Source organism: Bos mutus, chromosome 5 (genome assembly GCF_027580195.1).
Source record: "Bos mutus isolate GX-2022 chromosome 5, NWIPB_WYAK_1.1, whole genome shotgun sequence".
Classification (NCBI taxonomy): domain Eukaryota; kingdom Metazoa; phylum Chordata; class Mammalia; order Artiodactyla; family Bovidae; genus Bos; species Bos mutus.
Window position 1 is genome coordinate 115,479,386 of NC_091621.1, and position 27,015 is coordinate 115,506,400.

A 27,015-nucleotide genomic window follows, 5' to 3' on the forward strand; every position below is an offset into this window, starting at 1 on the left:
CGGTGTGATCCACTGGTTCTGGGTGAGAGTCTGTCTTCCTGCCTAGTCCTGAAGGGAGGTGACTCCGGGGGCACTGCCACCCACTGCTGCGCAGTGGACAGGGCAGAGGAGGAAGGGGAGGTGGAGGGGGTGGGTGGGGAGCCAGGAGTGCAGACAGGGCTGCCTGGTGAAGAAACATCTGCTCTGCTTTGCAGAACCTGTGGCTCAACCTTGAAGGGCAGGTTCTGCTCTCTGGCGCCCTCTGCTGTGGTTGAGCAGAGCAGATACCCCCGTGGGAGGGGGCAGGAGTGGAAATTTAGACATCGCTTACCTAGGATGAGGGCTTCCCCAGTGGCTCAGTGGTAAAGAATCTGCCTGCAATGCAGGAGTTGCAGGATTTGCAGGTTCGATCCCAGGGTCGGGAAGATCCCCTGGAGGGGAGTAAGGCAACCCACTCCAATATTCTTGCCTGGGAAATCCCATGGACAGAGCAGCCTGGTGGGCTATGGTCCACAGAGTCGCAACAAGTCGGACATGATGGAAGCAACTTAGCACACACACACGCATGTACCTGGGCTGAGGACTTCCCAGGTGGCTCAGTGCTAAAGAATCTGCCCACAATGCAGATGTGTGTTCGATCCCTGGGTTGGGGAGATCCCCAGCAGCAGAAATTGACAACCCTCTCCAGTAATCTTGCGGGAGATATCCCATGGACAGAGGAGCCTGGAGGGTTGCAATCCTTGGGCTCGCCAAGAGTAGGACACAACTGAACATGCATATACTGTACCTGGGTTTGAGAGAGCTGGGAGACCTGAGATGCGTCTGGCCAGGGCCAGGATGCAAAAGGAGAGTAGACTGGTTTCATGGAAGGTAAGCTGAGTTACCCACACTGGTCCACACTCTTTATGAGTGCCATGGTGTGGGGAGTCCACAGAACTGTACTTGTTAGGGTGGGAACGGACATAAGCAGTACCCAGTTCAACCTCATTAACCGGCAAGACTGTATCGCAGAAAACACACACTTCAGCTCATAGACTTAGGAAACAAACTTATGGTTGCCAGGTGGGGAGGATCGGGGGAAGGCATAGCTAGGGAGTTTAGACAGGACATGTACACACTGCTATATTAAAAATGGATCGTCAGCAAGGACCTACTATACAACACATGGAACTCTGCTCAATGTCATGTGGCAGCCTGGATGGGAGGGGAGTCTGGGGGAGAATGAATACATGCATACAGTCCCTTTGCTGTCCACCTGAAACTATCACAGCATTGTTAATCGGCTATACTCCACTATAAAATTAAAAGTTCAAGAAAAAACACACTGCAGGAAAAGGTCCAGCCTTCAGCGGCACAGGAAATGCGAGAGAGGAAGGTTACAGAGGGCTGGGGAGTTCATCTTCCTTCCAGATTACCCATGATAGATTCAGGTAAGAGTTTAGACGTGGCTAGATTCCTATGTTGTAGTCTATACACAGATGGAAGGGTGTGTGTCAGGGAGAGTAACATTATTCTGGGAAGAACATGTTCCTAAAGTACAGAGGACTCCAACAAGGAGATAAAATGTTGAAAAAAGATGGTGGGCGTGCAAATCAAAGACTGGAAAACCAATCTAAAACTTCAGCCTGTCAAAGTAACCAACACCTGCCAGGAGGGTGCGACCTTCCTGACAGCTCCCACTGTGACTGTCACACTGACCTGCAGGGAACTGGGGCCAGGTCCCCAAGGAGGGACAGCACAACTGGCTGTGGGCAGCTGGTGGGCGGAGGTATGTGAGAGGCCATGGTAAGTGACGTTGGCCTTTGCCTCCAACTGCACTTGAAAATCTCCCGGTAGCGTTAGCTGTGCAAGATGTCATCTCTGGACCCTTGTGGGTTCGTCGTTAATTCATACATAAAATGGCCAACCCCTCCTTCTGTGCCCTCCCTCCCTATTTCCTGTCTCCCTTGTTCTATTTCATGTTTCTTATTAAGTCTGAAATGCTGCACATACATCAGCTCACTGTCTGTCTCTCCCAGAATGTAGCTCCATGCATTCTGTCTCTTCTCCTCTTCTGGATCACTAGTCTGAAAACCATGCTTGCACACAGTAGGGGCTCCATAAATACCAGTGCAGAGTAAGCGAGAGAGAAACGAAGACAAGGCAATGCATCTTTATAAAGAATGTCTCAGTTTATTATTTTAAACCTGAACCTGCCGAAAAGGATGGTTAGTTGCACTGAGCTCAAAGCATCCCCGGGACATGGAGTGGAGACAAGCCCAGGGCTGGACCTTGGCTCCTCAGTTGGGTCCAGAGGTCACAGCCATCAGCCTGGGAGCTTCAGCTGCATCCACTGAGGCTGTGATGGTGACACAGAGGGTTTTCTCGGGGTGATGCCGGGAAGGGAGGTGAGATCACTTATGATGGGGTGGAAACAGGGCCTGGACTGTGCTGCTCATGGCCTGTGGCCACCAAAATGCGGGGAGGGGACCTGGGGAGGGGGCAGAGCAGGGGCAGGCTCAAGGTGCCTGGGACCCTGGGCTGGAGGGACCCAGTGCTTTCACCGATGGATGCAAAAGGGGGTACCAACCCCCCAAGGGATACAGCTCAAGAGGACCTAAAAGAAACCCAAGCGGAAGCTTCTGAGAAGCAGAATCATTCCCTTTCCTCCTGCACACATCCTCCGCCTCCTTTCTCGAATCTCTGTCTTCACGACCCTGTGGAAGGACGGATATCCCGCCGTGTGGGCGCACAGCCCCGTGCTGGTCTCTGCTGCCCCCACGCCCTGGCTCACACGCTGGTGTGCTGGGACCCCGAGGATGCACTGCTGCCCAGCTGGCTCCGGCCCGAGGGCGCCGGGCTGGCTGCTGGGCCCCTCTTGCTGCGGTGGCCGCTGCTCTGGCTCCTCCGGGCCGGCTCCTCCGCCAGCTTGAGTTTCTCGTGCTCCTCTTTCAGGAAGAAGTCCACAAACAGGCTCTTCTCCCTCTTGATCTGCTCGCTGATGTCCGTGGGGATGTCAGGGATCATCCAGTCCACGAGGACACTCAGGAACATCACCAGGTTCTGGGAGGGTGAGGGGAAGGATGAGAAGAGAGGCCCCGGCTGGAGGGTTCCCACCCGGGGTGGGTGAGCGGGGGTGATGACACAGACCCAGAACTGAGGGTAAGGGGCTCTGGGTTCCTCTGGCTCCTCGGCTGATCTCAGCCATCGAACGAGCATCACAGTCCCTCAGGGTCCCCAGGAGAAATTGGAGCAGTGACAGGGTCTGCCTCCCATGCATGGCCTGACAGCATCGTGTGTGCAAAAGTCGCTCAGTCATGTCCGACTCTTTGCAACCCCATGGACTATACCATCCATGGAATTCTCCAGGCCAGCATACTAGAGTGGGTAGCCTTTCCCTTCTTAGCCATGCCTTCTTTGCCTCCTCCACTCCTCCTCTGCCTGCCTCCCACCCCCCATGTCTTGCTTTGCCTCCAGGCCTCCGGTTCCAGAGCTTTAAAAATTTTTTATTTATTCATTTTAATTGGAGGATAATTACAATATTGTGAAGGCCTCTGCCATACATCAACATGAATCGGCCATAGGCATACACATGACCCCTCCCTCCTGAACTTCTCAGGAAGTGGCCATAAGGCCTGAAGGCCCCTCCGGGTCTCTCCCTGGACCAGCGGCCCCTGTCTGCCTCCCAGCTGGCCCTCTGCCCCCCATATCGCAGGTGGGCCCTGTTCAACCATCACAGCATCTCCAGTCACAGCGCTGCCTGGACCCTGCCTCCCGCCCGCCTTCATGGGTTCTGAGGTTGTGTACACACCTCTAACTTGCTCCTTTCTCCCCCCGGGGGGCTATGTCCCCTCCCCTGAGGTAGGATGAGACCCCCTCCCTCTTCCCGGGAGCATTTTCTACTTAAGAGGGTGACTATTTCCTGCAGGCAGCTGTGGCGTACAGCCCAGTTCAGGGCCACTCCCCGGGTACTCTGGTTCCCAGTCCCCCACCGACCCCCCCAACCTCCAGCTGTGGTCTCCTTCTCCACCTGCCCATCTTCTGCTCACGTGCCCCCTCTCCTTAGAACCAAGGTCGGTGACAGTGCAGGAGACACCAGAGCCCTGCCCTCTGTCTTTCAGGCTCTAAATGTGCCGCCCCCAGCTCGACCTTGAACCCACAGGCCCAGGGGAGACTTGGGAACCAAGGTTGTTCCCAGGGGCCCCTGGGCACCTCAGGGCATCTGGAGCTGCTGAGTCAAGTCCCACACTCGCCTCTTAAACCAAGTCCTCCCAGTGGAGTGGAAGCGACACCTGACACGCGGTGGTAAAGCGAGGTGGCTCCTGAGGGCGGGGGCAGCAGGGGACAGGTGAGGAATCTCAGCACACGCCGCCCCCCTGCCCCGCCATCCCCCAGAACAAGAATGATGCTTCTCCAGGTGAAGGACTAGCTGGGGATCTTCCCCACTTCCTGTGATGGGGGCCAGGTCAGGATACTTTAGAGCCCTCCAGGGACCCGCCTTTGGGGAATACAAAAGCCTGGGGTGGGGGCAATGGGTAAGCGGTCTGGACTGGTACCCCAGCTCTGCTCCAAGGCCGGCAGTGGGAGTGGGGGCCTCATCTTGGCGACACAACTGTAGGTCCAGCTAGTCTGGGAGATAGGAATAGCCAGCTCGGGTTTGCTATTCAGCAGGGGTGCCTGATGGGGCTCTGGGGGCCTTTCCCACCAGGGGTCTCAAACAACACCACAAAGAGGGGGCTGGTGGGAGCTGGAAGGAAGGGTTAGAACTGGAGCCTTTTCTTGAGCGTGGAGACCGGCCGGGGCGGTGGGGTGGCCACCTGTCTGCCTTCGGGTTGAGACTCTGCTCCCTCTGCTGTTCCCCACTTTTCAGTCTGAGGTTTACGTGGGAATCCTTCTCCACCCTGCATGTCACTCCATGTCTGCCTCGCAACCTGATTCTGTGCCCTTTTCTGCTTCTGTGCATCCATGCGTTCATGAAAGCCCTCACCCAGCAGAGAGTCACAGAGCACCCTGAAAACCAGAGGCAGGGCTGTCTGGATCCCTGAGCCTGGATCCTAACCAGCTGTTCCTAACTTAGCTGAACAACTCACCTGGAAGATTATGACAAAAGCCAGACGTGCAGACAGAACGGCCCAGTACTGCTTGGAAAACTCGTACGGGTTTGGGGCCCACGGCGGCTCCCGGTAATCCTTAAACCTGTCCAGAAAGGAAGGCAATGTGAAGACTGGGAGGAGATAGAGGGAAGGAGGTACCTCTCTGGCTATCACCTCAAAAGTCAGAGCAGCAGGCAGGGCCTTGGCTCTTAGACCTAGGGAGTAGCAGGCAGAGGTAAGGAACCCAGGGCCCAACCAACAACGTCCAAAAAAGTCCAAACTCCAAAAGAGCCAATGTCAGCCTAGAAGTGTCTTTCTCACTCTCTCCAACATCTCCAGACGTTTCCTTTGGATTCTCCCTCGTGTGTGTGTGTGTGTGTGTGTGTGTGTGTGTGTGCGCGCGCGTGCATGCACGTGTCTCTGTGTGTGCTCAGTCGTGTCTGACTCTTTTGTGACCCCATGGACTGCAGCTCATTGGGCTCCTCTGTCCACGGAATTTTCCAGGCAAGAATACTGGAATGGGTTGCCATGAGGGGTCCAGGAATCATGAGAGGAACTCAGGACAGGGGATCCACCTGGGGTCCACTAGCCTGTGGGCTCTGAGAGCGGCAGGGGACGCCAGACACCCGGCAGAGTGCTCCGAGGCCCAGGACTCAGTGAAGACACAGATCTCTTGAGAGCTGATTCAGACCAAGCTGAAGGCTGAGTGGATTTGGGGGAGCAGTGGTAACGGTCACAGTTGGGCAGTAGCCCCCTCTTTTAACTGCCCGTCTTGATCATCTGCCCATGTTGTTTAAGGCTTCGCCAGTGACTCAGCGGTAAAGAATCTTCCTGCGATGCTGGAGATGCAAGAGACACAGGTTCCATGGCTGAGCTGGGAAGCTCCCTTGGAGGAGGAAATGGTAACCCACTCCAGTACTCTTGCCTGGAAAATTCCATGGACAGAGGAGCCTGGTGGGCTATAGTCCATGGGGTTGCAAAGAGTCAAACACAGCTGAGGAACTGCACGCACACACACACACACACCACAGTTTGAAAAAACAAAATGTGAGTGCCTGCCTCGCGCTCAGACCATGGAGAGGTCTAGGGCTTGTCTGAGCTGTTGCCTTCCCCCCTCCCCCCGCTTCCCATCCTGAGATGACTCATGTTAAAAATGGCTTATTTTCTCAGAATCACTTTTTTTCTAAGCCTGGAAAAATGGCAAGAGCTGGTACAGAAGATTTATGCTCCTTCATGGAACTGTTTTCTCCATGGAATTCAACAAATCTTCGATGTTCAGTGAAAGCAAAACAAGCCCTGGGCTGAAGCATGAGATGGGGTAGCATCAGGCCACCAGGGGGGTGCAGGGACGCTGAGGAAGGCGGGGAGGGTTGGGGGCACCCAGAAGGAAAAAAGCATATACTGAACGTGTCCACCCCCGACAAGGAACTTTTCTGAAGCTGCTTCACTTGAGAACAAGATCCGTGGGCAGGCATGGGTATCCCCGTGTAACCCAGGAGGGAACTGAGTCTCAGAGAAGTTCAATACTCAGCCAGCCAGGGGTGGATTCAAGGTGAGAATCCCAGTCTGCCTGAATCCAGCCTTTCCTCCATTGTCGGGAAGCTTCTGGCCTCCAGCTGCGGTTTGGGGTGGGGGACTCTGCTGTGGGTGCTCTCTGAACCCTTCCCTGTCCTGAATGAACCCACGGCTCTAAAAGATCCACACAGAAGCATGGGGGCTTTCAGTAGTCCAAGAAGATATGGCCCAAGAAGATCCCCTCCCAAGAGGGGAGAAGAGGAAAAAAGGAAGATGAAAAGAGATGCAGGCAAAAAGGCAGAAAAAGTCATAGCGGGAGATTCAGCCCCAGAAAGAGGCAAACGGAGAGGTGGAGGCTGAACGTTTGACTGGGGCTGGGCAAGAGGCCAGGAGCTGCCCCCTCCCACCCGGCTCCCCTCTTCCGACAGCTGATCACAGCTGTTGCAGGCTTGGTTTGACATCCGGATGAGAAGCAAAGCTAACTGCAGCCCAGCAAAGCACCACAGGGTTCATCCTCACCATCCGTGGCTGAGGACAGAAACAAGACCAGCTCCAGACCACGCCCACTTGTGGGAGAGGGCGAGGGTGTGGCCAAGGGAATACGGTCATCTTGAGTGGGGAAAAAATCTCAGGCTTGCCTACCCTCCTGCTCTGCCCCTCAAATCCCAGGCAGACAGGAATCTGTCTTGCTTTTCTCAAGACCCCTGGAAGAGGGGTGCTGTACACCCCTGCCCCCCCGACTTTTGACCATGGGGAAGATACCCCCAGGTCCAGTCTGATCCTGCCACTGCAATCGAAGTCACTCCGCTTGTTTTCTAGCTCCATCGATGAAGGAACAGCTGCTCACTGACCTCAGTAAGACAGCCATCGCTCACCCCTCTCTTTTTCCAGTCTGCAAAGAATCCATAAATAATCTAATTCTGGTCCCACTTCTGCTACTAACTCACCACAGCGTTTGGAAATGTCACTTTACCCTCCCTGAGTGTCCAAAACATGTTTTGAATCTGGCAGGCACATCCATCTCATCAAGGGTCTGGGGAAAGATTAACACAGAGATCCGTCCAGAAAGCTCGACTCGCAGTCCCGCTGTGCCAGTGGACTAAGGGTGCTTTGTCAGGAACTACAGGGCCAGCACTGCCCAGAAAAGAGCAGTGTGCAATTTAATGATTTGTGCATCTGTTCACATTTCTCTTTCCAAAGCTAACTTTAAATAAAAACTGTGACCTGGAGTAAGCAATGCATTTTACATTCATGCACACATGCATATGTATCACAGAAATAAAAATCACACAGAACACATGCATCCTTGCTGTATCCCATGCTCTGATACTCTTTTATTCTCTGCTGTCCTCTCCTTTCCTAGTCTTTAAAATGCTGCTCATGATACACTAAGCCATTTCCCAACTGATGAACCATGATTCACAGTTTGAAGAACACTGATTCCAGTAAGCCTCTGCCACCAGGTAAATGATTGCTCATTTACATTCCAATATAAGTTCAGATTTCATAATTTAAAAATAATTCACCCTAAGAAGTCAAGTGGGTGCTGGAGAAGACTCTTGAGAGTCCCTTGGACTGCAAGGAGATCAAATCAGTCAATCTTAAAGGAAATCAATCCTGAATATTCATTAGAAGGACTGATGCTGAAGCTGAAACCAATACTTTGGCCACATGATGTGAAGAGCCGATTCACTGGAAAAGACCCTGATGCTGGGAAAGATTGAGGGCAAGAGGAGAAGAGGGTAGTAGAGGATGAGATGGTTGGATGGCATCACCGACTCAATGGACATGAGTATGAGCAAACTCTGGGAGATGGTGAAGAACAGGGAAGCCTGGAGTGCTGCAGTCCATGGGGTCACAAAGAGTCAGACACGATTTAGTGACTGAACAACAACAACAAAAGCTCAGATTTCAGAATTAAAAAAAAATTCACCCTAAGAATTCAAGTGTATCAAATGTTTTCACTGAGTAATCAGAAGACACTAATTAAAGACAGAGATCATTAGTTTTAAGACTAGACGTGTCCAGAAAAGACAGAGTGGCTATTGAACTTAATTGTGGCCAAGCCAGTGACAGTGGTCTGTTTCACTTCCAAGCCCAGTGCAGAGAACGGCATTGGCAAAAGCTGGGGAGTCAGCAGACGAAGGCTTGATCCCACCCCACTGTTTCACTTCTCTGTCCTCTAGCAAGTAACCTAATGACCTGATGGCTGGGGTCCTCGTCCATGAAACATGGGCGTTCCATCTCACAAAGCTGTAACGAGGACCACTCAGCACACTGCCAGACATGTCAGAGGACCCAATACATCGGAGCTGTTCTTTCTCCTTCAACTGAAGGTGACTTAAGAAGTACACCTCTTCTGTTAAAAGAGGACGGAGCAGGTACACCCCTGCCCCCAGTTCCTCCTGGCCTTCCAGGAGCATGGCTTTCTGAGCATGGCTCAGATGCCCTGAGTGTCCCATGATCCTGAGATGAACCAAATAGAGCTGATGCCCAGCTGCAGGCAGCTTCTCTCAGGTTCTCAGTCCAGGTGAAGGCACGAAGCAGGCCAGCGTCAGGCTGATGGGCAGGAGAGCTTCTGTTCCATTCCCATCAGCTCAAATGCTTCCCAAAGCCATCCCCTTTCCCCTGGTTTTGAGAGCTCTGGGTCTCCCAAAGTCCCACTGGGTGGCCCAGCACTGGGAGAACCCCACATGTGCTCACTTCCTGCATCTGCTGGCCGGGGCTGAAGCTCGGGGTTATAATTTTAGGAACAGTTCCCAGATCTCACCCTTGTCCGTTCAGTCTTCCTTTATTTTCTTTGAGCCTTACCATCGACTTTGAGAGTTCCCTGGAGTCTTGTAATAAGGAGAGTCTTCCAATAATGAAACAACTAGAGTGTCTAAAACTGGACTGGAGCGGCTGGGCCCCTTACTATTTGTAAGAACCCGAGAAAGTTATTCCATGTTTCCGAACCTCATCATTCTAACTTCACAGAGCCAACAAAATGTGCATCACTGGGCTGGGTACGTAGAAGGTGTGCACGGGACAGCCTTCTCGACCCGCCACGAACAAAGGAACGTGAGTACACGTGTGTGTGTGTGTGTGTGTGTGTGTATTTACACTGAATGTCGAAGGAAAACACAGTGAGCAGTAAATGAGACGGCTCGTGTAAGCGTGACTTCTGGAGGCAGAAGTGGGCACAACAGTTTCTTCTGGGAGAGAATGACTGGGGTGGGGGCTGAGAAAAGAGTCTTTCCCTTTACATGTACATATACATATACATATATACGCACATACATCTGTAAAGAATGACTTTTAGAACAAAAAAGTTCTTAATTGCAAAAGAAGGATGCATGACTTCCTGGGGAGTCCAGTGGTTAAGAATCCGCCTGCCAATGCAGGGGACACAGCTTCGATCCCTGGACCAGGAAGATTCCACATGCTGTGGGGCAACTGAGCCCATGCACCACAATACTGAGCCTGTGCTCTAGAGCCAGGAGCTGCAATCACTGAGCCCATGTGCCACAACCACTGAAGCCCACATACCCCAGGGCCTGTGCTCCACAACTAGAGAAGCCTCTGCAGCGAGAAGCCTGCACACCACAACCAGAGAGAAGCCCACGCTCACGGCAACTAGAGAGCCTGCACAAACCAGTGAAGACCCAGCACAGCCAAAAATAAGGAAAATATTCTCTAAAAAGATCCAATTAATGGCAATATTCAGTGACCCAAATATATTTTCACATTGAGCTCCCAGGAGCCAAATCACAGGGTTAAGTGAAGCAAACTCACATCCATTAAGTAAAAGAGGTACAAAAATCAACACTAACTCTTAACTTTAAAAATGCATTCGAAAAAATAAATAAATAAAAATAAAAATGAATTCATATTTTATCTAGATTGTTTGAACACTGTGAAATAATCACATTGAATGTATACATGACCTAAAGAAATAAGGTTCCTATTAACTCAAAATATAGTTCATTATTAGAAAGAGAACCTGTGAAGTGTCTTTAAAAGTTCTATAAATTCATTTTTATGTTACTACATGGGAAAATGACTGAGAAAGGGTCGCGCAAACATGCCACCAGGGCTACTACAGTTGGAAAGATGCCCAGAGCTGGGCAGGGCTGTGTGGACGCAGGACCGAGTTGGAGAGGTTGCCTGTAATGTTTAAAACTTCCACAGGAACAAATTCATATATTACACGTGTCACTCACTATTGATGTTTTTGCACGAAGTAGAAAAGAAGGTTTGGAGGTGATTTATTCCAAGTCCCCACTCTTACAGATGGGGAAACTGAGGTGCAGGCAGGGAGGAGAGGCTCCTGGCTCAGATGCCCCCTCCCATGCTCACTTGCAGGATGACCTTGACAGTGACACCTGCCACAGGTCATCATAATACAGAATCACTGCAGCTGCTGACGTAATAAACCAAGGGGTTGGTCCTCGACATTCAGAAATGGCTTTTTTCTCGGGGGCGGGCACTCCCTGTAACATGCAGGCTCTTAGCTTCCTGACCAGGGATGGACACCATTCCCCCTGCAGCACAAGTGCTGAGTCTTAACCATTGGACCACCAGGGACGTCCTGGAAATGGCTTTTTTTTTTTAAACTATTTATTTTTAATGGAAGGCTAATTGCTTTACAATATTGGCTTGATATCTGCCATACATCTACGTGAATCAGCCATAGGTATACCTATGTCCCCTCCCTCTTGGACCTCCCTCCCACCTCCCACCCTATCCCACCTCTCTAGGTTGTTACAGAGCCCTGGTTTGAGTTCTCTGAGTCACACAGTCAATTCCCATTGGCTATCAATTTCCATACCATAGTGTATATGTTTCACACTGCTCTCTCCATTCGTCTCACCCTCTCCTTCCTCCCACTGCCCTCACCCGTAAGTCTGTCCTCCATGTCTGCATCTCCATTGCTGCCCTGCAAAATAGTTTCATCAGTACCATCTTTCTAGATTCCATATATATGTGAAACAGCTTTCTAAAATGATCTTTTACTCATTATAATCAGTAGTAAATGCATTTCTCAACCCCAAACAGTGGTATGTAAAAATAAAATTTAATAGTCCCAGTCCAGTGGAAAGTAATGTCTTAATGCTGAACAAGATGGCACATAATATTTTCATACCACCCAAGCTGCTTACAAATGTCTTTCCAAATTTTCCCTTCAATAAGGGAAAAAAGCCCGGCCCACTAGGAACTAACCAGGCCCGAGTTGATCTAGTGGCTGATACAGATAAGCAGAGGTACCCAGAAAGCTGGCTTTCCCTCTGGTCTCGGCCAGGAGCAGAGGAGATGCAGGCAGGCCCCAGAAGGAACTCGCAGGACCTTGGGACAGGAGAGAACTTGAATCCTACAGACAAGCCCACAGGCACCACCCAAGGATCCTGTTTCGGGATACTTAGCATCTCCAAACAGACCCAGTGGCTTGGCCAAGCCCAGGTGGGTTCCTTGAGCTCTGAAACCCCAGTCCCTGCCCTGCTGACCTCTCTGTTCTCCTCCCACTGAGCCAGAAGCCTGAGCCACCATCCAGCCTATAGGACACAGGGGCACCTCGACCCTGTTAAATGGCCACTAAGTGTGCAACAGGCTGACGTCATGGGGCTGTTTATTGAGCAGCCCTGCGTGGTCAGTTAAATGGCCGAGGCAGACATAGCTCCAAAAATGCTGGGAACGCATCTTGAACAGGCAGTCAGAGACTTGTCTTAACTTTTACTGCTATTTTTAAGATACCTCTATCCTTGGCAAGGCTGGGCTGGAGCCTGAGACCTCAGTTTTATTTGACCACATTTATCTCTGGAGGTCATGAAAAACTAAGAATAAGAAGGGTCATTGAGTTCCCAACACTATTTGCCAGAAAATCAGGGCAAATTTCATTTCCCACCATGGAAGCAGTTCTACACGCTGGCTCTGGGGCTAGCCCTGCTGTTGTCTGTGTGTCTGTGTTTCTCACAATCTCGCCCTCTCTCCATCCGCTTATTTTTTCATTTCTCTTTCTGACAGCCACTGACGAATCCTGGCTTACAAGGACATCAGTAATTTATGTCTTTACTTCCTAAATTTCCAGAGACCTTGGCAAGCCAGCCAGGTCCCCATGGCATGCGGTGAGCAGGACCCACCTGGGGTGGGTACAGATCTCCATCAGTACTGCTCATTCTTCTAGAAAAGGCAACCCACATGGTATACCTGTTTGGGACGGTGTATGTCTAGATGATACGCTGACCCCGCTCTCCAGGCATCTGTTTTACACTTCAGAGCAGGGTGGCCCCTCACTTCCAATGTAACCTGCTGCTCTTCACAGCGCAGTCAGAGATGACACTGGTGAGAAGTCCCTTTGATCCCCGCCGCGGCTCCCAGTGCGGTAAGAGGAGTCCACACACCTCCTGTGCCTGCCTGGTTTCTCTCTCCTAGTTCAACCCCCTTATTCCATCTCCGACCACTGAGCACAATCCAGCCCCTCTGCATGGGACACCCTGTCCTCCCTGGACCCCCCACACCACCTGATAATCCCTTCCTGCCCATCACTGCTCCTCCCACCCTGCTCACCACCCAGGCCGCCTTGGTCCCTCCTGGGAGGGAGCAGATTCAACAGGATTCTCCCTCTGGCCACTCCTGCATTGGACACTGAGGTCCAGGTTAGGGGCATGGCCTCTTCCTTCAGGGATAGGAGAGTGTCCTGCAGTCTCCCAATTGCAATCACAGAAGCTTGATTCTCATTGCTTACTCATCTCATTCATCTAGACTTCTTGAGGGAGGCACCGTCTTGTTCCCTATCATATGACCAATGCCAAGCCTATCATAAAGCCTCAAAAACAGGTGCACGATGAGGGCTTCCCTGGTGGTCTGGTAGTTAAGAATCCACCTGCCAATGCAGGGGACACAGATTTGAGCCCTGGTCCTGGAAGATCCCACATGCTATTCGGCAACTAAGCCCATGTGCCACCATCATTGAGCCCACGTGCCACAGTGACTGAAGTCCGTGTACCTACAGCCTATGCCCCACAATGAAGAGTAGGTAGCACCCACTCCCCACAACTAGAGAAAGCCCATGCACAGCAATGAAGACCCAGCACAGCCAAAAACAAATAAAGTATAAAAAAATAGGTGCACAATGATCCTATGATCCCGGTTGGTATGGAGTAAGATCAAACCAAACTCTTTGAGTTTGATCTATTTTCTGCAGGTACATTTTCTTGACAGAAATATAGAATGCACTTCCTACACACACAGCTAGTTTTAATTCCACCACTCTATGGACCACACACGAGCCATGGTCCCCTCTACTTTCATTGGAGAGAAGAGTTATCAGGGCTTATGGCTGCCTGGAAAGTCCAGTGATCTGACTGGACACAGCAAAGCTCAGTGCCATTCAGGTGTGCTAATAACACCTGGTCTCCTGAGCACCTACTGTTCTGGCTGAGCTGCATCTGTTCATCGTGACTTCAGATCTCAGAGGAGGAGGGAACGACCCCCTACTCTGAGACCATGTGCTTTAGATGGAGATCATTTCACCTCCCACTCCCAAGCCCCACAGTGCCAAAGACCATGGAAAGCATCACATTCTTCTGGCTGCAGTGATTGGTTCTGGGTAGGAAGCACGGCTGATCCCAACCAATGAGCTGCAGCAAGACTTTTGCTGATATGGTTGGGAAAGAGGTGGAAGGCTTGTTTCCCACTGGATTTGGACCCAGTATAATACTGGTCTGTAGTTTCCTTGAAACTACAGTCACCATTGACTACAGTAGAGTGGGAAGATGGAGCAAGATTTGGTTTGGGCAGATTGAATCAAGTCTACTCAACTAGAACTACCCTCAACTTTTAATACAGATGCATTTAAATTCCTTTGTGTTTAAGCGAGTTCAATCCATTGGAAAATATATTCAGAGGGTCACTGGAAGATCTGATCATCAAGAGCAAGGTCCCTATGGATAGACCTTCCAGACCAACTTCTAGAAGGTCTATATGTGCTTCTAGACCAACCAAAGGAACAGTGTTAGCCTTGGCTTCCCCAGGCAACAAGTCACACTTGTGCTGTTCGTGGCTGCGAGCAGGGGTTGAGGCTTGCATTCTTGAACAAATGTCAGTCTTGCTTCAGGATCTGTCACTGGAAACCTCTTAGAAAGCTGAAGACTTTTCCAGGATCACAGAGAAGATCACAGATCTTGGCTCCTCTGGTTGCCAAGCACGCTCTAGGGAGTGTGGGCTCAGTAGCTGTGGTTGTGGCTCACGCGCTCTAGAGCACAGGCTCAGCAGTTGTGGCTTAGATGCCCTGTGGCATGTGGGATCTTAGTTCCTGAACCAGAGATCCAACCTGTGTCCCCCACACTGGCAGGTGGATTCTTAACCACTGGACTACCAGGGAAGTCCCCGTGTTCTATTTGTTTAAACACAAGAGGTATGATCTTGGATCGAATCCTCCAGGGGCCATCACTTAACCAAGGTACAAAAGGGTTAGAGAATTTATTCCCCCTCTGCTTCCTTTTTCTCTTTCTTTGCCCTTCTCAGGTAAATAGTGGACAGTTCTCTGTTTCTCAGCTTCAGTGATCCCTGTGCTGACAGACTACAATCATGACTCTAACCTGGTCCTCTTGGGAATTCCAGCTACTCTCTCCAGGAGTTAGATGGAAATCCCCCCCTTAGATTTCTTACCATTGTTTTACATGCAACATGACTGGGACCAAATTCATCACATGGATGGTAAAATCAGATTCTCTTAGCATCTTCCCCATCCCTGTCAACAGACCCACAATTTCCCAGTCTTCTGACGTCAGCCCAAACTTCAGGATCATCCTAACTCAGGCTCTCTCTCAGGCCTCTGGTCCCCAGCTTTGTAAGGTATGGCATTAAGTAGCTCATCTTCTCCCCAACTCCGAATTTCTTCCACATTTCTGTCCCAGGCCTTCCACGGCTCATGTCTGAATGGTGCAGCACCTCAGCCACTCTCCTTGAGTTCCTTCAATTCTAACCCATCTTCCACTCTGAGACCAAATTAATTTTCCTAAACCTACACTTTATCCTCTAACTACCTGGCCCTATAAAAGTCCATAACTTCCTACTGCGTCACATTAAAATTCCTATAAGATTTCAAGGTTTCTCAGTATCTACTTCATCCTACCTATTCAAGTCCAACGACACTTTGGCTTATACTACCCATGGAGTTGCTCTATACATTCTATTTTCTTTATTATTCCCTATGTTTATCTCCCAAACACTCTCCTCGCAGACTCTACCAGCTAGCCCCTAAGCGTTTATCAAATACCCCAGGTTCATCCCAACCCCCATGACCTGGCTCGTGCTGACTCCATACTATGATATGTTTTTTGCCCGACAACTCTTCACGGCTCCTCCAAGAAGCCTACCCTTTCCATTCCAGCCTCCACCATTCTCCCCCTGCTCCAAACACCCATAAAGCTCATGATCTGTACTAGATATAATCACTGAACAATGTGCAATGTCCCAGAGAGTTCTGTTTTCTTCCCAACCAGACCTTCCCTTGATGGTGAGAATGAACCTATATACCTTTTTGTCTGCTCCAAAATGTCTAGCAAAAGGCACTCAATAAATGTTGGTTGATTCATTTAGAGAACAAGCTTATGGTTCCCAGGGGGAAGGATAGAGGGAAGGAATAGTCAGGGAGTTTGGGATGGACATGGACACACTGTTATATTTAAAACGGATCACCAGCAAGGACCTACAGTATAGCACAAAGAACTCTGCTCAATGTTATATGGCAGCCTGGATGGGAAAAGAGTTTGGGGAGAATGGATATGTGTATATGTATGGCTGAGTCTCTCTGCCGTCCATCTGAAACTATCAAGGCACTGTTAATCATCTATACCCCAAAACAAAATTAAAAGTTAAAAAAAATAAAGTGTTGAAACCTTCCAGTTAAAAAAATATTGGTTGATTCATTGAAATTGATATTGAAATTGAAATTGATTTTGGGATCTGGGCCTGGGGGGTAGGAGACCGAGGCTAAGGAGAAGGATAATGATACAATTCTAGGTCATCTGGAGAGTTACTTGGACTTGCTGCTTCCAGTCCTCCACCGCCCTCCTGCTCCCGATCACCTTACCTGCAGAACTGAACCTCCTGCTCAAACTGGGAGTTCTCGGGCTGCGTTCCCTCCTTCAGCTGGCTGACGTTGAAAAAGGAGAGGGTGTGGTTGACAAAGCCGTGCAGAGTCCCATTGTGACTGTAGGAGTACTGATACACCAGGCGGGGGATGAAGTCGGAGGTGACAGCGATGACAAAAGCCTGGGGGTAGAACCACAAGCACCTGAGGAATGGTCAGGTCGGACGCCATCCAGGTGGCACAGGTCCATCTGGCTAAGAGACGGCCCCCCTCCTGGGCTCCCCATCCAGAGGTGCTGCTCTAATAGAATCCTCATCCTGAGCTCATGTTGCTGACCTGCCTGGCTTTTCCATCTTTGACACATGGAAGGAAACCACGGCTGTCAAGAGAGTGAATTAGGGCCACTGAAGAAAAGAATGCGCAGCCAGTTGGGACCATTTGGAGAGGGAGGGCATAAACATCTCGAGATATTTGACCTGATGCTGGCATTGGCCACACCAAAGAGGAGTGGATGGGGTTTTCCTGGTGGTTCAGTGGAATCTGCCTGCCAATGCAGGAGACATGGGTTCAATTCCTGGTCCAGGAAGATCCCACATGTAGCGGAGCAACTAGGCCCGTGCGCCGCAGCTACTGAGCCCGGGCTATAGAGCCCGGGAGCTGAAACTACGAGCCCACACTGAGAGCTACTGAAGCCTGAGTGCCCTGGAGCCCGTGCTCTGCGACAAGAGAAGTCACTGCAATGAGAAGCCCGTGCACCAAAACTAGAGAGTAGCCAGCACTTGCTGCAACTACAGAAAAGCCCACGCAGAACCAAAGACCCAGCACATTTGGAAATAAATAAATCAATAAAACTATTTTTTAAAAAAAGGAGCAGAAGACTTTCTGAGAAAATTGTCAATAGTAATGCGTGTGTGCACACTAAGTCGCTTCAGTCGTATCTCTTTGCGACCCTATGGACTGTAGCCCACCAGGCTCCTCTGTCCATGGGATTCTCCAGGCAAGAATACTGGAGTGGGTTGCCATGCCCTCCTCCTCCTTCCCAAGCCAGGAATCAAAAGTGCGTCTCTTATATCTCCCCTGCATTGGCAGGTGGGTTCTTTACCACTAGCACCGCCTGGGAAGTCCAGAGGGCCACTTAAATGTGATGGGCAAGGACATCCAGTGGTACACTTGCCCCTGAGTGACACCAGAAAACCAGGCACACTGCGGCTATGGTTCCACAGGGAGCCTACTTCACCACTGTCTCTCAGCGGCTTTTATCCTGTCACATGATGGAAGCCACTCTCACCCATTTTGCTTAGAAAAAGTAAGACACCGAGGGAGAGGAGTAGGTCTTGCTGGATGAAACGCACACACCCGACCTCGCCCCGGGTGTATCCAAGTCCTCTATAAATGTCTGCGGAGCAAGCCAAACGACAGATGAATGATTGCCTGTTTACATGCAGGAGGACTTTCTGCAAAGAAAATCTTAAATCTTTTTGGCGGGTGTTTATACTGTCCCCGGCACCAACAATTAAAGCTCTTTCAAAAAAGGCAGTTTAGGCATTGTTTTCTAAATGTATATGTGAGTGTGCGGGGCCACAGCCATATGTAACAGTGAGAAACGTACTTCTAATAATCACAGCCGCATTTACAGAGCGTGGACCAGGCATACCCTCATCATCTCTTTTAATTTCTAGAATGACATGATTTGGTGAGACTCTCACCCGCCCCCATTTTTTAACAAATAAGAAGTAAGGGCAGGGAAGTAAAGCTTCTACAATTTTGTTGTCTAGCTGAAAAGTGCTTGGTACTCGAGGCTCTTCCCAGAAGCATGTGTGCTCAGTCGCGTCCGACTCTTTGCGACCCCGTGGACTGTAGCCCACAAGGCTCCTCTGTCCATGGAATTCTCCAGGCAAGAATACTGGAGTGGGTTGCCATGCCCTTGTCCAGGGGATCTTTCCAACCCAGGGGTCGAACCTGCATCTCCTGCATCTCCTGCCTTAGCAAGCAGGTTCTTTACCACTGAGCCACCTGGGAAGCCATTAGCACTCGCAATTACTTCTTTTCTAGAAGCTTCAACTCCAAAGCAGCTATTGATCTATTTTCCAAATGGCACCTGATTTCTCAGCCTTGAGACCTGCACTTCCTACATCAAACATCCCACGTGTGACGGGCTGATCCTCTCTGCCTCTCTGCACACCTCATGTCAATTTATGTGTTCTTAGTGGGGAGCCCGGGCAGAGTCAGTGCTTCTCTCCCCAGGGAACAGGGGCCATGACTTTCTTGCTGTGTGCTGAGCTGACTGATCTGGTCTCAGGAGATGGAAGTGGTGACCCTGCCTGGCCACCGTCTGTAAGGAATGCAGACGCCAAAGGAGCTGTTTGTTGGCTTGGGTCCAGCAGGATTTCCTCTGAAACCTGGACACGTCTGGCAAGGCAGTTAAGGAGGTCGGAACAGGCAGGACCCCTCTTCTTCCATGTCCTATCTTAAGCAAGCAGCGCCGGAGTCCACAGGGATAATTAAGACTTCATACTGACAACTCAGAGGAACGGTAATTAGGAACTGCAGCCTGGGCGATGCTCCAGGTATTGTTCAGCTCCGGAGTAGAAAAAGAAAGGGGAGAGATGGATAGATATGGGGAATTCTTTCCTTATGATTCTTGGCTCTGAAGAAAGATCTGATCTGGATTCTTAAGGCCAAGGTACGCATTCTGGTGGGTAATTACCTTTCTTTCTCTTAGCGAAATGAACGACAAAGCTGCAGAGCTCTGGCCACAGCCTGATGTGTAAGAAGGCGTGTACTCGCTATTAACTGGAGAGGCTAAATGGCAGCCCACTTAAGTATTCTTGCCTGGGAAATACCGTGAACAGAGGAGCCTAGCGGGCTACAGTCCACGGAGTCACAAAGAGTCAGACACGACTTAGCGACTAAACAATAAGAACAACAACAACTGTATTAATTAGAGCTCCAAATGGAAGAAGCTGGGAGGCAACAGAACTGGTTTCCTGCCCTGAAGACCTCAGCTCCCCTGGAAAGCCCTTCCCACAGAGAAAAGGTGTCAGGAACGCAAGCACTTACGTTGATGATAACAGAGAATTTGCCGATGCCAGAGAGGATATCAAACCAGATCCCTGTTAAGACAGAAAGAGAAGGGCGTCTGGCTCCCTCCCGCCCCCAGCCCAGTGATGACAAGGCTGCAGCCAGAGTGACGCTTTGCAGGCAAGTTACCAGTGGAGCTCTGCCGGGGCCCCCAGAGATGGGCTTGTCTGGAAAGGCTTAGGGGCAGCCGTGTCTGCAAACCCGGGGGACAGTGTGTGTGTGTGTGTGTGTGTGTGTGTGTGTGTGAATCATCTGACCTCCCAGCACCTGAGAAGAAGAGGGTGAGGGGGCTCAGAGGGGCTGATGGAGCAAGAGCTGCCCCAGGATCCTGGATGCCTGACACAGTGGGAGGGAGGCGGCCTGGGAGACAGGGGGAGGGTGGGAGGGAGGGGATGGGGAGGAGCGGCCCGGCCTCCGGGCAGGAGACATACCGATGTCCTTGGTCCTCACAGCGTCCGGCCGTCTCAGCTCCGTAACGAACTTCTTCGCGTCCAGGCGCACCTCAATGACGTTGTTGAGGAGGGCAAACACAGGTGCCAGAGGAAAGGAGGCCACGAAGAGGGTGACAAAGCCAAACTGGATGACTGCGAGAGCAGGGCACGACAGGCAGCGGCTTAGGTGGGCTGTGCCCGGCAGCCCTGGCCCTGTCTCTTCTGACCCGGCTCTCTTGTCCTCCTCGGGCTCAGACTCCCTGTTTGACCTGCCCCACAGCGGGGGTGTCTCTCTCAGCACCTGCAGGCCTAGGGGTCAGTGCTATCACTGGGGTGCAAAGCTCTGTTTAGGTGAGAAGACATGAGAAAAGGAAAAGTCTCAACCCCTTCCTTTCCATCACCTTGTATGTCCAGTCACTAGTTCTGCTCATTGAACTCAGAGGTTAACAAACTTCTTCAGCAAAGGTCTAGATAGTCAATTTTTTTTTTTTAATGGAACTTTAGTTGATTTACAATATTGTGTCAGGTATATAGCACAAGCATTCAGATACACATATATGGTGGTGGCAGTTTAGTAGCTCAGTCGTGTCCGACTCTTGCAACCCCGTGGACTGTAGCCGCCAGGCTCCTCTGTCCATGGGATTCTCCAGGCAAGAATATTGGAGTAGATTGCCATTTCCTTCTCCAGAGGATCTTCCTGACCCAGGAATCAAACCCATGTCTCCTGCACTGCAGGCAGATCCTTTACCAACTGAGCTACAAGGGAAGCCCATACATATGTATGTACATGTGTTTGTGTATATATGCTGCTGCTGCTAAGTCACTTCAGTCGTGTCTGACTCTGTGTGACCCCATAGACGGCAGCCCACCAGGCTCCGCCATCCCTGGGATTCTCCAGGCAAGAACACTGGAGTAGGTTGCCATTTCCTTCTCCAATGCATGAAAGTGAAAAGTGGAAGTGAAGTCGCTCAGTCGTGTCCAGCTCTTTGCGACCCCATGGACTGCAGCCCACCAGGCTCCTCCATCCATGGGATTTTCCAGGCAAGAGTACTGGAGTGGGGTGCCACTGTCTTCTCCGTGTGTGTGTGTGTGTGTGTGTGTGTGTGTGTATAAATTTTTAAGACTCTTTTCCATTATAGGTTACCACAAGGTCTTGAATAGAGTTCCCTGTGCTCTACAGAAGATCTTGTTAGTTATCTATTTTATATATAGCAGTTTGTACCTGCTAATCCCAAACTCCTAATTTACCCCTCCCCTGACAATCTCCCCTTTGATAAGTTTCAATGTCTTAGAGTCTGTTTCTGTTTAGTAAACAAGTTCATATGTATCATTTATTTAAGTGTTTTTTGATGTGGACCATTTAAAAAAAATCTTTGCTGAATTTGTTACAATATTGCTTCTGTTTTATGTTTTGGTTTTTTGGCTGCAAGGCATGTGAGTTTAGCTTCCCCACCAGGGATCAAACCTCCCCCCGACCTGCATTGGAAGGTGAAGTTTTAACCACACTGGACTGCCAGGGGAATCCCTGTATTATTTTTCAGATTTGACATATGAGATACAATATTTGCTTTCTCTGGCTGATTCACTTCACTTAGTATGATCATCTCGAAGTCCGTCTATGGTGCTGCCAATGGCAATATTTCATGGTTTTTTATGGCTGAGCAGATAGTAACTATTTCTGTATGGTCTGGTCATATAACTTAACTCTGCCTTTGCAGAGTGAAAACAGCTGGATCCAAACATGGACCAACAGGCTTGGTTATGTTCCAATAAAACTTTATTTACAAAAGCGGTAAATAAAGTGGGCTGGATTCATTTGCTGACCGTTGATGTAACTTGAAAACAATGTCCTACTGTAGCAGAGGAAACTATATTCAATTTACTGTCATAAGCTATGATGGGAAAATATGAAAAATAATATATATATATATTATATTTTATTTATATATAAAACTGAATCACTGTGCTGTACAGCCGAAATTAACAAACTTATATGTCAACTACACTTCAATAAAGTAAACTTTTAAAAAATCTCCCAGAGTTGGCCACTTCTTGCCCTATCTGTAGTCACTGCCTTATTTAGAAAGTAGATTCATTCATCACACGTGTACCGAGAGCTCATTAAATGTTAGTCATGGTGCCAAGTATTTAAGGAGGCAAAGGTCTGGACTGCCTTCAAGGAGCTGGGTGTGAAGCAGAAGACAGAAATGTACGAAGATGTGCAAGGAAACCCGATGTGCACCAAGAGAGAAAGAAGAATGTACTAGACACAGTAGAGACCGGAAGGAGAGAGCTCGAGCCTGCTCAGGGTAGGGACCATGGGGAGTCTCCATATGGACACGGAAGCTTAGATTTGACAGATATCCTGTCCCTGCAGGCAGAATGCATTAAAGACAGCATCCCCCCTCCCCTCCCCTCCCCTCCAGAATCAGTGAGGGCAGAGGAGTGGAGGCAGCCTGTGCCAGTCAAATGGCTGTAAGGAGTCCAGGCCCCCATTGCTTCTCCCTGGACAATTGCTTCTCCCTGGACCTCCTCCTACCGGCTTTCCTTGTCACAGGAGACCCCGGTTCAATTCCTGGGTTGGAAAGGTCCCTTGGAGAAGGGAATAGGCTACCCACTCCAGTATTCCTGGGTTTCCCTGGTGGCTCACACAGTAAAGGATCCGCCTGCAATGTGAGAGACCTGGATTCGATCCCTGAGTTGGGAAGATCCCACCGAGGAGGGCATGGCAACCCACTACAGTCTTCTTGCCTGGAGAATCCCCATGGGCAGAGGAGCCTGGTGGCTACAGTCCACCAAGTCTCAAAGACTTGGACACGACTAAGCAACCAAGCGCACACACAACGCATCCATCCAGCCCCAAGTCTCCAGGAATCCAAGACCATTGCCTAACCTACCCACAAACCTTTCTGTTGGCTCCTCTCTGTTACTGGATAGAATCCAGATTCCCTATCTCGGGATATAGGTACTGGATTATCTTACCTCTCTAGCCAGCCTCCCAGCACCTCCCACAGCCGTGATGCTTCTGCCAGAATTCCAGGACCCCGAGCTCCTCACCTCCAGATTTCTCCCTGAACCCCTTAGCATTTCCCTTCACTGGCACACAAGCACTCATTCTCCAGCTAGCAAAAGTCTATGCATCCCCAAGAGCAGTCAAATGCTATCTCCTTGGAGAAGTCCGCCTCCCGCCCCCCAACAAAGTGGTTACTTCATTATAGCTGCCACTGTGCGCTACTGTGATTGATCTACTTGTGATTGATCTCCTGAAGGCAGGGCTCCATCCCTTGGAGTGGTTCAGTATAGATTTGCTGATGCAAAGTTAGACCTGAGTCTCAAGAAAGTCAGTCTAATAAGACTTCCCTAGGGCTTCCCTGGTGGCTCAGTGGTATAGAATCTGCCTGCCAATGCTGAAGACATGGGTTCAAACCCTGGTCTGGGAAGATCCCACATGCCGTGGAGCAACTGAGCTCATGCACAACAGCTACTGAGCCTGTGCTCTAGAGCCCAAGAGCTGCAACTACTGAAGCCTGTGTGCCTAGAGCCTGTGCTCCCCAACCAGAGAAGCCCCAATGAGAAGCCCATATACCGCAACTAGAGAGTAGCCCTTGCTCGCTGCAGCAGAGAAAAACCACACAGCAATGAAGACCCAGCACAGACAAAAATATATAAAATTATTAAAAAAGACCTCCCTACTTAAAAAAATATTTTATTAATTTATTCAGCTTCATCAGGTCTTCATCGCAACATGCAGGATCTTTAATTGAGGCATACAAGCTCTTAGTTGCGGCTTCTGGAATCTCGTTCTCTAACTAGGAGTTGGACCTGGGCATCCTGCATTGGGAATGTGGAGTCTAGTCTTAGCCATTGGACCACCAAGAGTTCCCTAATTATTAAGGCAAGTTATTAAGCAATTACAAATTGAGAATAGTAAAAATACCACCCAGTAGGTTGAAAAAGGGGTAAATAATATTGCATATACAAAGTGCTCACAACAATGTCACTTAATAACTGTTCAGTGATACCTGTCCTGTGTATTTTCATTCTTACTGGAGTACAGATGGCTGCAATGTATCCTGCATGTGTGTACCTTAAACAGACACATATTAAGGTATAAACACTGAATGAGAGGCAGAGGCCTCACTTCCAGCCCTGGATGTGTTTTTCACTAGCCTCAGGTCCTTAGGCAATTCTGTTTCACTGGACTTCTGCATCTTCATGTTCAAATTGAAGAAACCACTTTAAATCCCCTTCACGTCTGATTTGCCGTGGTGCTGTGATTCCCATTCTCTTGGAGAACCTTCAAGATTCTAGGATAGCCATGTAAAGAAAGAAAAACCAGGGGCTTCCCTGGTGACTCAACGGTAAAGAATCCTCCTGCCAGCGCAGGATATGGGTTCGATCCCTGATCCAGGAAGATCTCGCATGCCTCAGAGCAACTAAGCCCATGTGCCACAATTACTGAGCCTGTGCTCCAGAGCCCAGGAGCCGCAGCTACTGAGCCTACCTGCCCCAGAGCCTGCATTCTGCACCTAGAAGCTACCGCAATGAGAAGCCTGAGCACCTCAATGAAGATTTAGCCCTCATTTACTGCACCTAGAGAAAAGCCCACGAAGCAACGAAGACCTGGCACAGCCCAAAATAAATTAATTAATTTTAAAAAAAGGAGAAAAACCAGGATCCAAAGTTAAATTAACAAAATGAAATAAAACTAAAGCAGAAGTTTCGAGACAGAGAGAATGCACAGAACTTCACCAGCACACCTGTTTTGGTCTGGCAGTTTGCTTGGGCCACGGTCAAGAGCTGTGGCTCTCCCTGAACTGGTGTGCTATCCTAGCCATGGTCCATGATGCCCAGGGGATTCCCCAAAGGCCCTAAGAGACCAGCAGCTGCCAGTTGGTGACAAGACATACCAGAAGGCACAGATTTGTCTAGGTCAGGTCCTTGAGATGAACAACTGCCTGGCTAGCTAGCTGGCTGAAAGTGAAAGTAAAGTAGCTCAGTTGTGCCTGACTCTTTGTGACCCCATGGATTGTAGCCTGGCAGGCTCCTCCCTCCATGGGATTTTCCAGGCAAGAGTACTGGAGTGACATGCCATTTCCTTCTCCAGGAGGAGAAATCTTCCAAAGCAAGCTTTGGGAGCCAGCTGCAAATGCAGGGTCTATCACATCCTTTAACTCAGGCTTTGCTGAGGAATTCACTTTAGAGTCTGGGGTGGGGTGAGGGCAAGTAGAGAGTGGAGCGGGGTGGAATTAACAAGGAAAGCAAAACAGATGTCAGACTCGTTTTCCAAAGCCTGTAAAATACATGTTTGTATTTAAGTATATAGATGACTCTGTCCTTATTCCTGGGGCTCTAAGTTGGTCTCTTTGGTTCTAATGAGCTCAGGTCTATAGAGGTGATGTTTGTATGAGTGACTTCCTCCAACAGAACTGTTTAAACTCTACAAAGCCCCGTGGAGGACTTAGGGTGGGGGCTGATGGGGGAGAGATGGGGTGGGTTATGTCTGAGAGACTATAAACTGATACAGCCTGTCCTCTCCACACTCATGCGAACGGCACTCAGAAATCCAATGTCCTTCCTTCCAGGATCTTAGGGAAAGTTAGGGCTCTCCACTTCCTCAGCTTCCTCCCAAGGTAGACTTGAGCTCTCTCCTCTGAGGGGGCTGCCCTGATCTTTGCATCTTCCCTTTCTCCAACTCTCCGTCACCAGGTATCTCAGGCTTCGGTCTTGGGTCTACTCAGTGCTAATATTGCCCAGAAATGGTCCCAGCCCCACACTGGGTCTCTCCTCTTGCCTCTTCCAGGCATGTCTGTGTGTTTTACACCGTACAACCTTAAGAGGGTGAGCTCAGCAAAGGCCAGTGACGCCACCACCCTGTCCCTCCTCTGATACTTCTCCAGGGTGTCCTGGGGCCAAGAGAAACCACCCTCTGAAGACGTTCCACGGCCACAGGTGTTACCGGCTTGGACCGGGTACACAGCACATTTCCAGGAATCCACTTAGAGAGGCAGGAACAAAGAGGAAGCTTTGTTTCATCTTGGGGAAAGAAAAAAAAAGTATAAAACCATAACCCTCTGGCATGCAAATGGCAATTCCAAGACTTGCTCTTTGTTGCCAGAGGTCTACACGCTGTATCAGATGGGCAGCCTTCTGGGGTTGATTCAGAGGACACAGTGATACCAGCCTTCACCAACACCAAGACTGGCTTCTAAAAATAGCCAGCCTCCACGAGGCTCGGAGCAGGGCCGGAAATCCTCAGCACTCAGCATAATAGAAGCCAGGCTGGCTCCACCAATAACAGATTAGACCTGGGCCAAGCCAATTAGGGAGGAATTCATAAGTTGATTTTCAACAAAATCTTTACAAAGCCTGCTGGCAAGTGCTCCAGAGACACCTAGCTGAAAGCACAGAGGCTGGACAGCCTCGTAAGCACAAACCCCGTTGGTTTTCTCTTCTCAATCCCCAGCAACCAGTCTCCTTTGAAAATATGCAGCTACAGCCCTGTGCTGCCTGATGCAATTAAAATCTTGGCCTTGATTACCTGGGCTTAGGTTAAAATAACAAGGAGTGGATTACACTCGACATTGTCCAGGAAGGACATTTCAGGACGATCGGCTTAAGGAAGAAATAGTGTATTGAGTGGGATAGAGTGGACCAGCCAGGACAGGTGGAAAAGCTCTTGATGGAACACAAGTTGTTTTTCATTTACTCAAAATTCTTCAGTGAACATATCTACACTTCCGTCACACACGCACACACATCCTCACACACGATACCGCCCAGATCTTTGGTATGGCATTCAAGACCTTTGAGATATGACCCTGAGTTAGTTTTGCAGACACACATGCTCCCCACCCACACTCTG

At 49.8% G+C, this 27,015-nt stretch overlaps 1 protein-coding gene across 2 annotated transcripts in view; it reads right to left on the bottom strand.

The window, feature by feature from the left end:
• Positions 1-2,192: 2,192 nt before the first annotated feature.
• Positions 2,193-27,015, bottom strand: part of ANO2 (anoctamin 2) — a 337,501-nt gene continuing 312,678 nt past the window's right edge. For both annotated transcript variants that reach the window (XM_070371768.1, XM_070371769.1), the window contains 5 exons: positions 20,151-20,303; positions 19,699-19,751; positions 16,639-16,820; positions 5,049-5,154; positions 2,193-3,021 (listed from right to left, as the gene is read on the bottom strand). In XM_070371768.1, the coding sequence (XP_070227869.1) occupies positions 2,749-3,021; positions 5,049-5,154; positions 16,639-16,820; positions 19,699-19,751; positions 20,151-20,303 (767 nt within the window). In that variant the 3' untranslated portion in view covers positions 2,193-2,748. The remainder of the gene's footprint in view (positions 3,022-5,048; positions 5,155-16,638; positions 16,821-19,698; positions 19,752-20,150; positions 20,304-27,015) is intronic.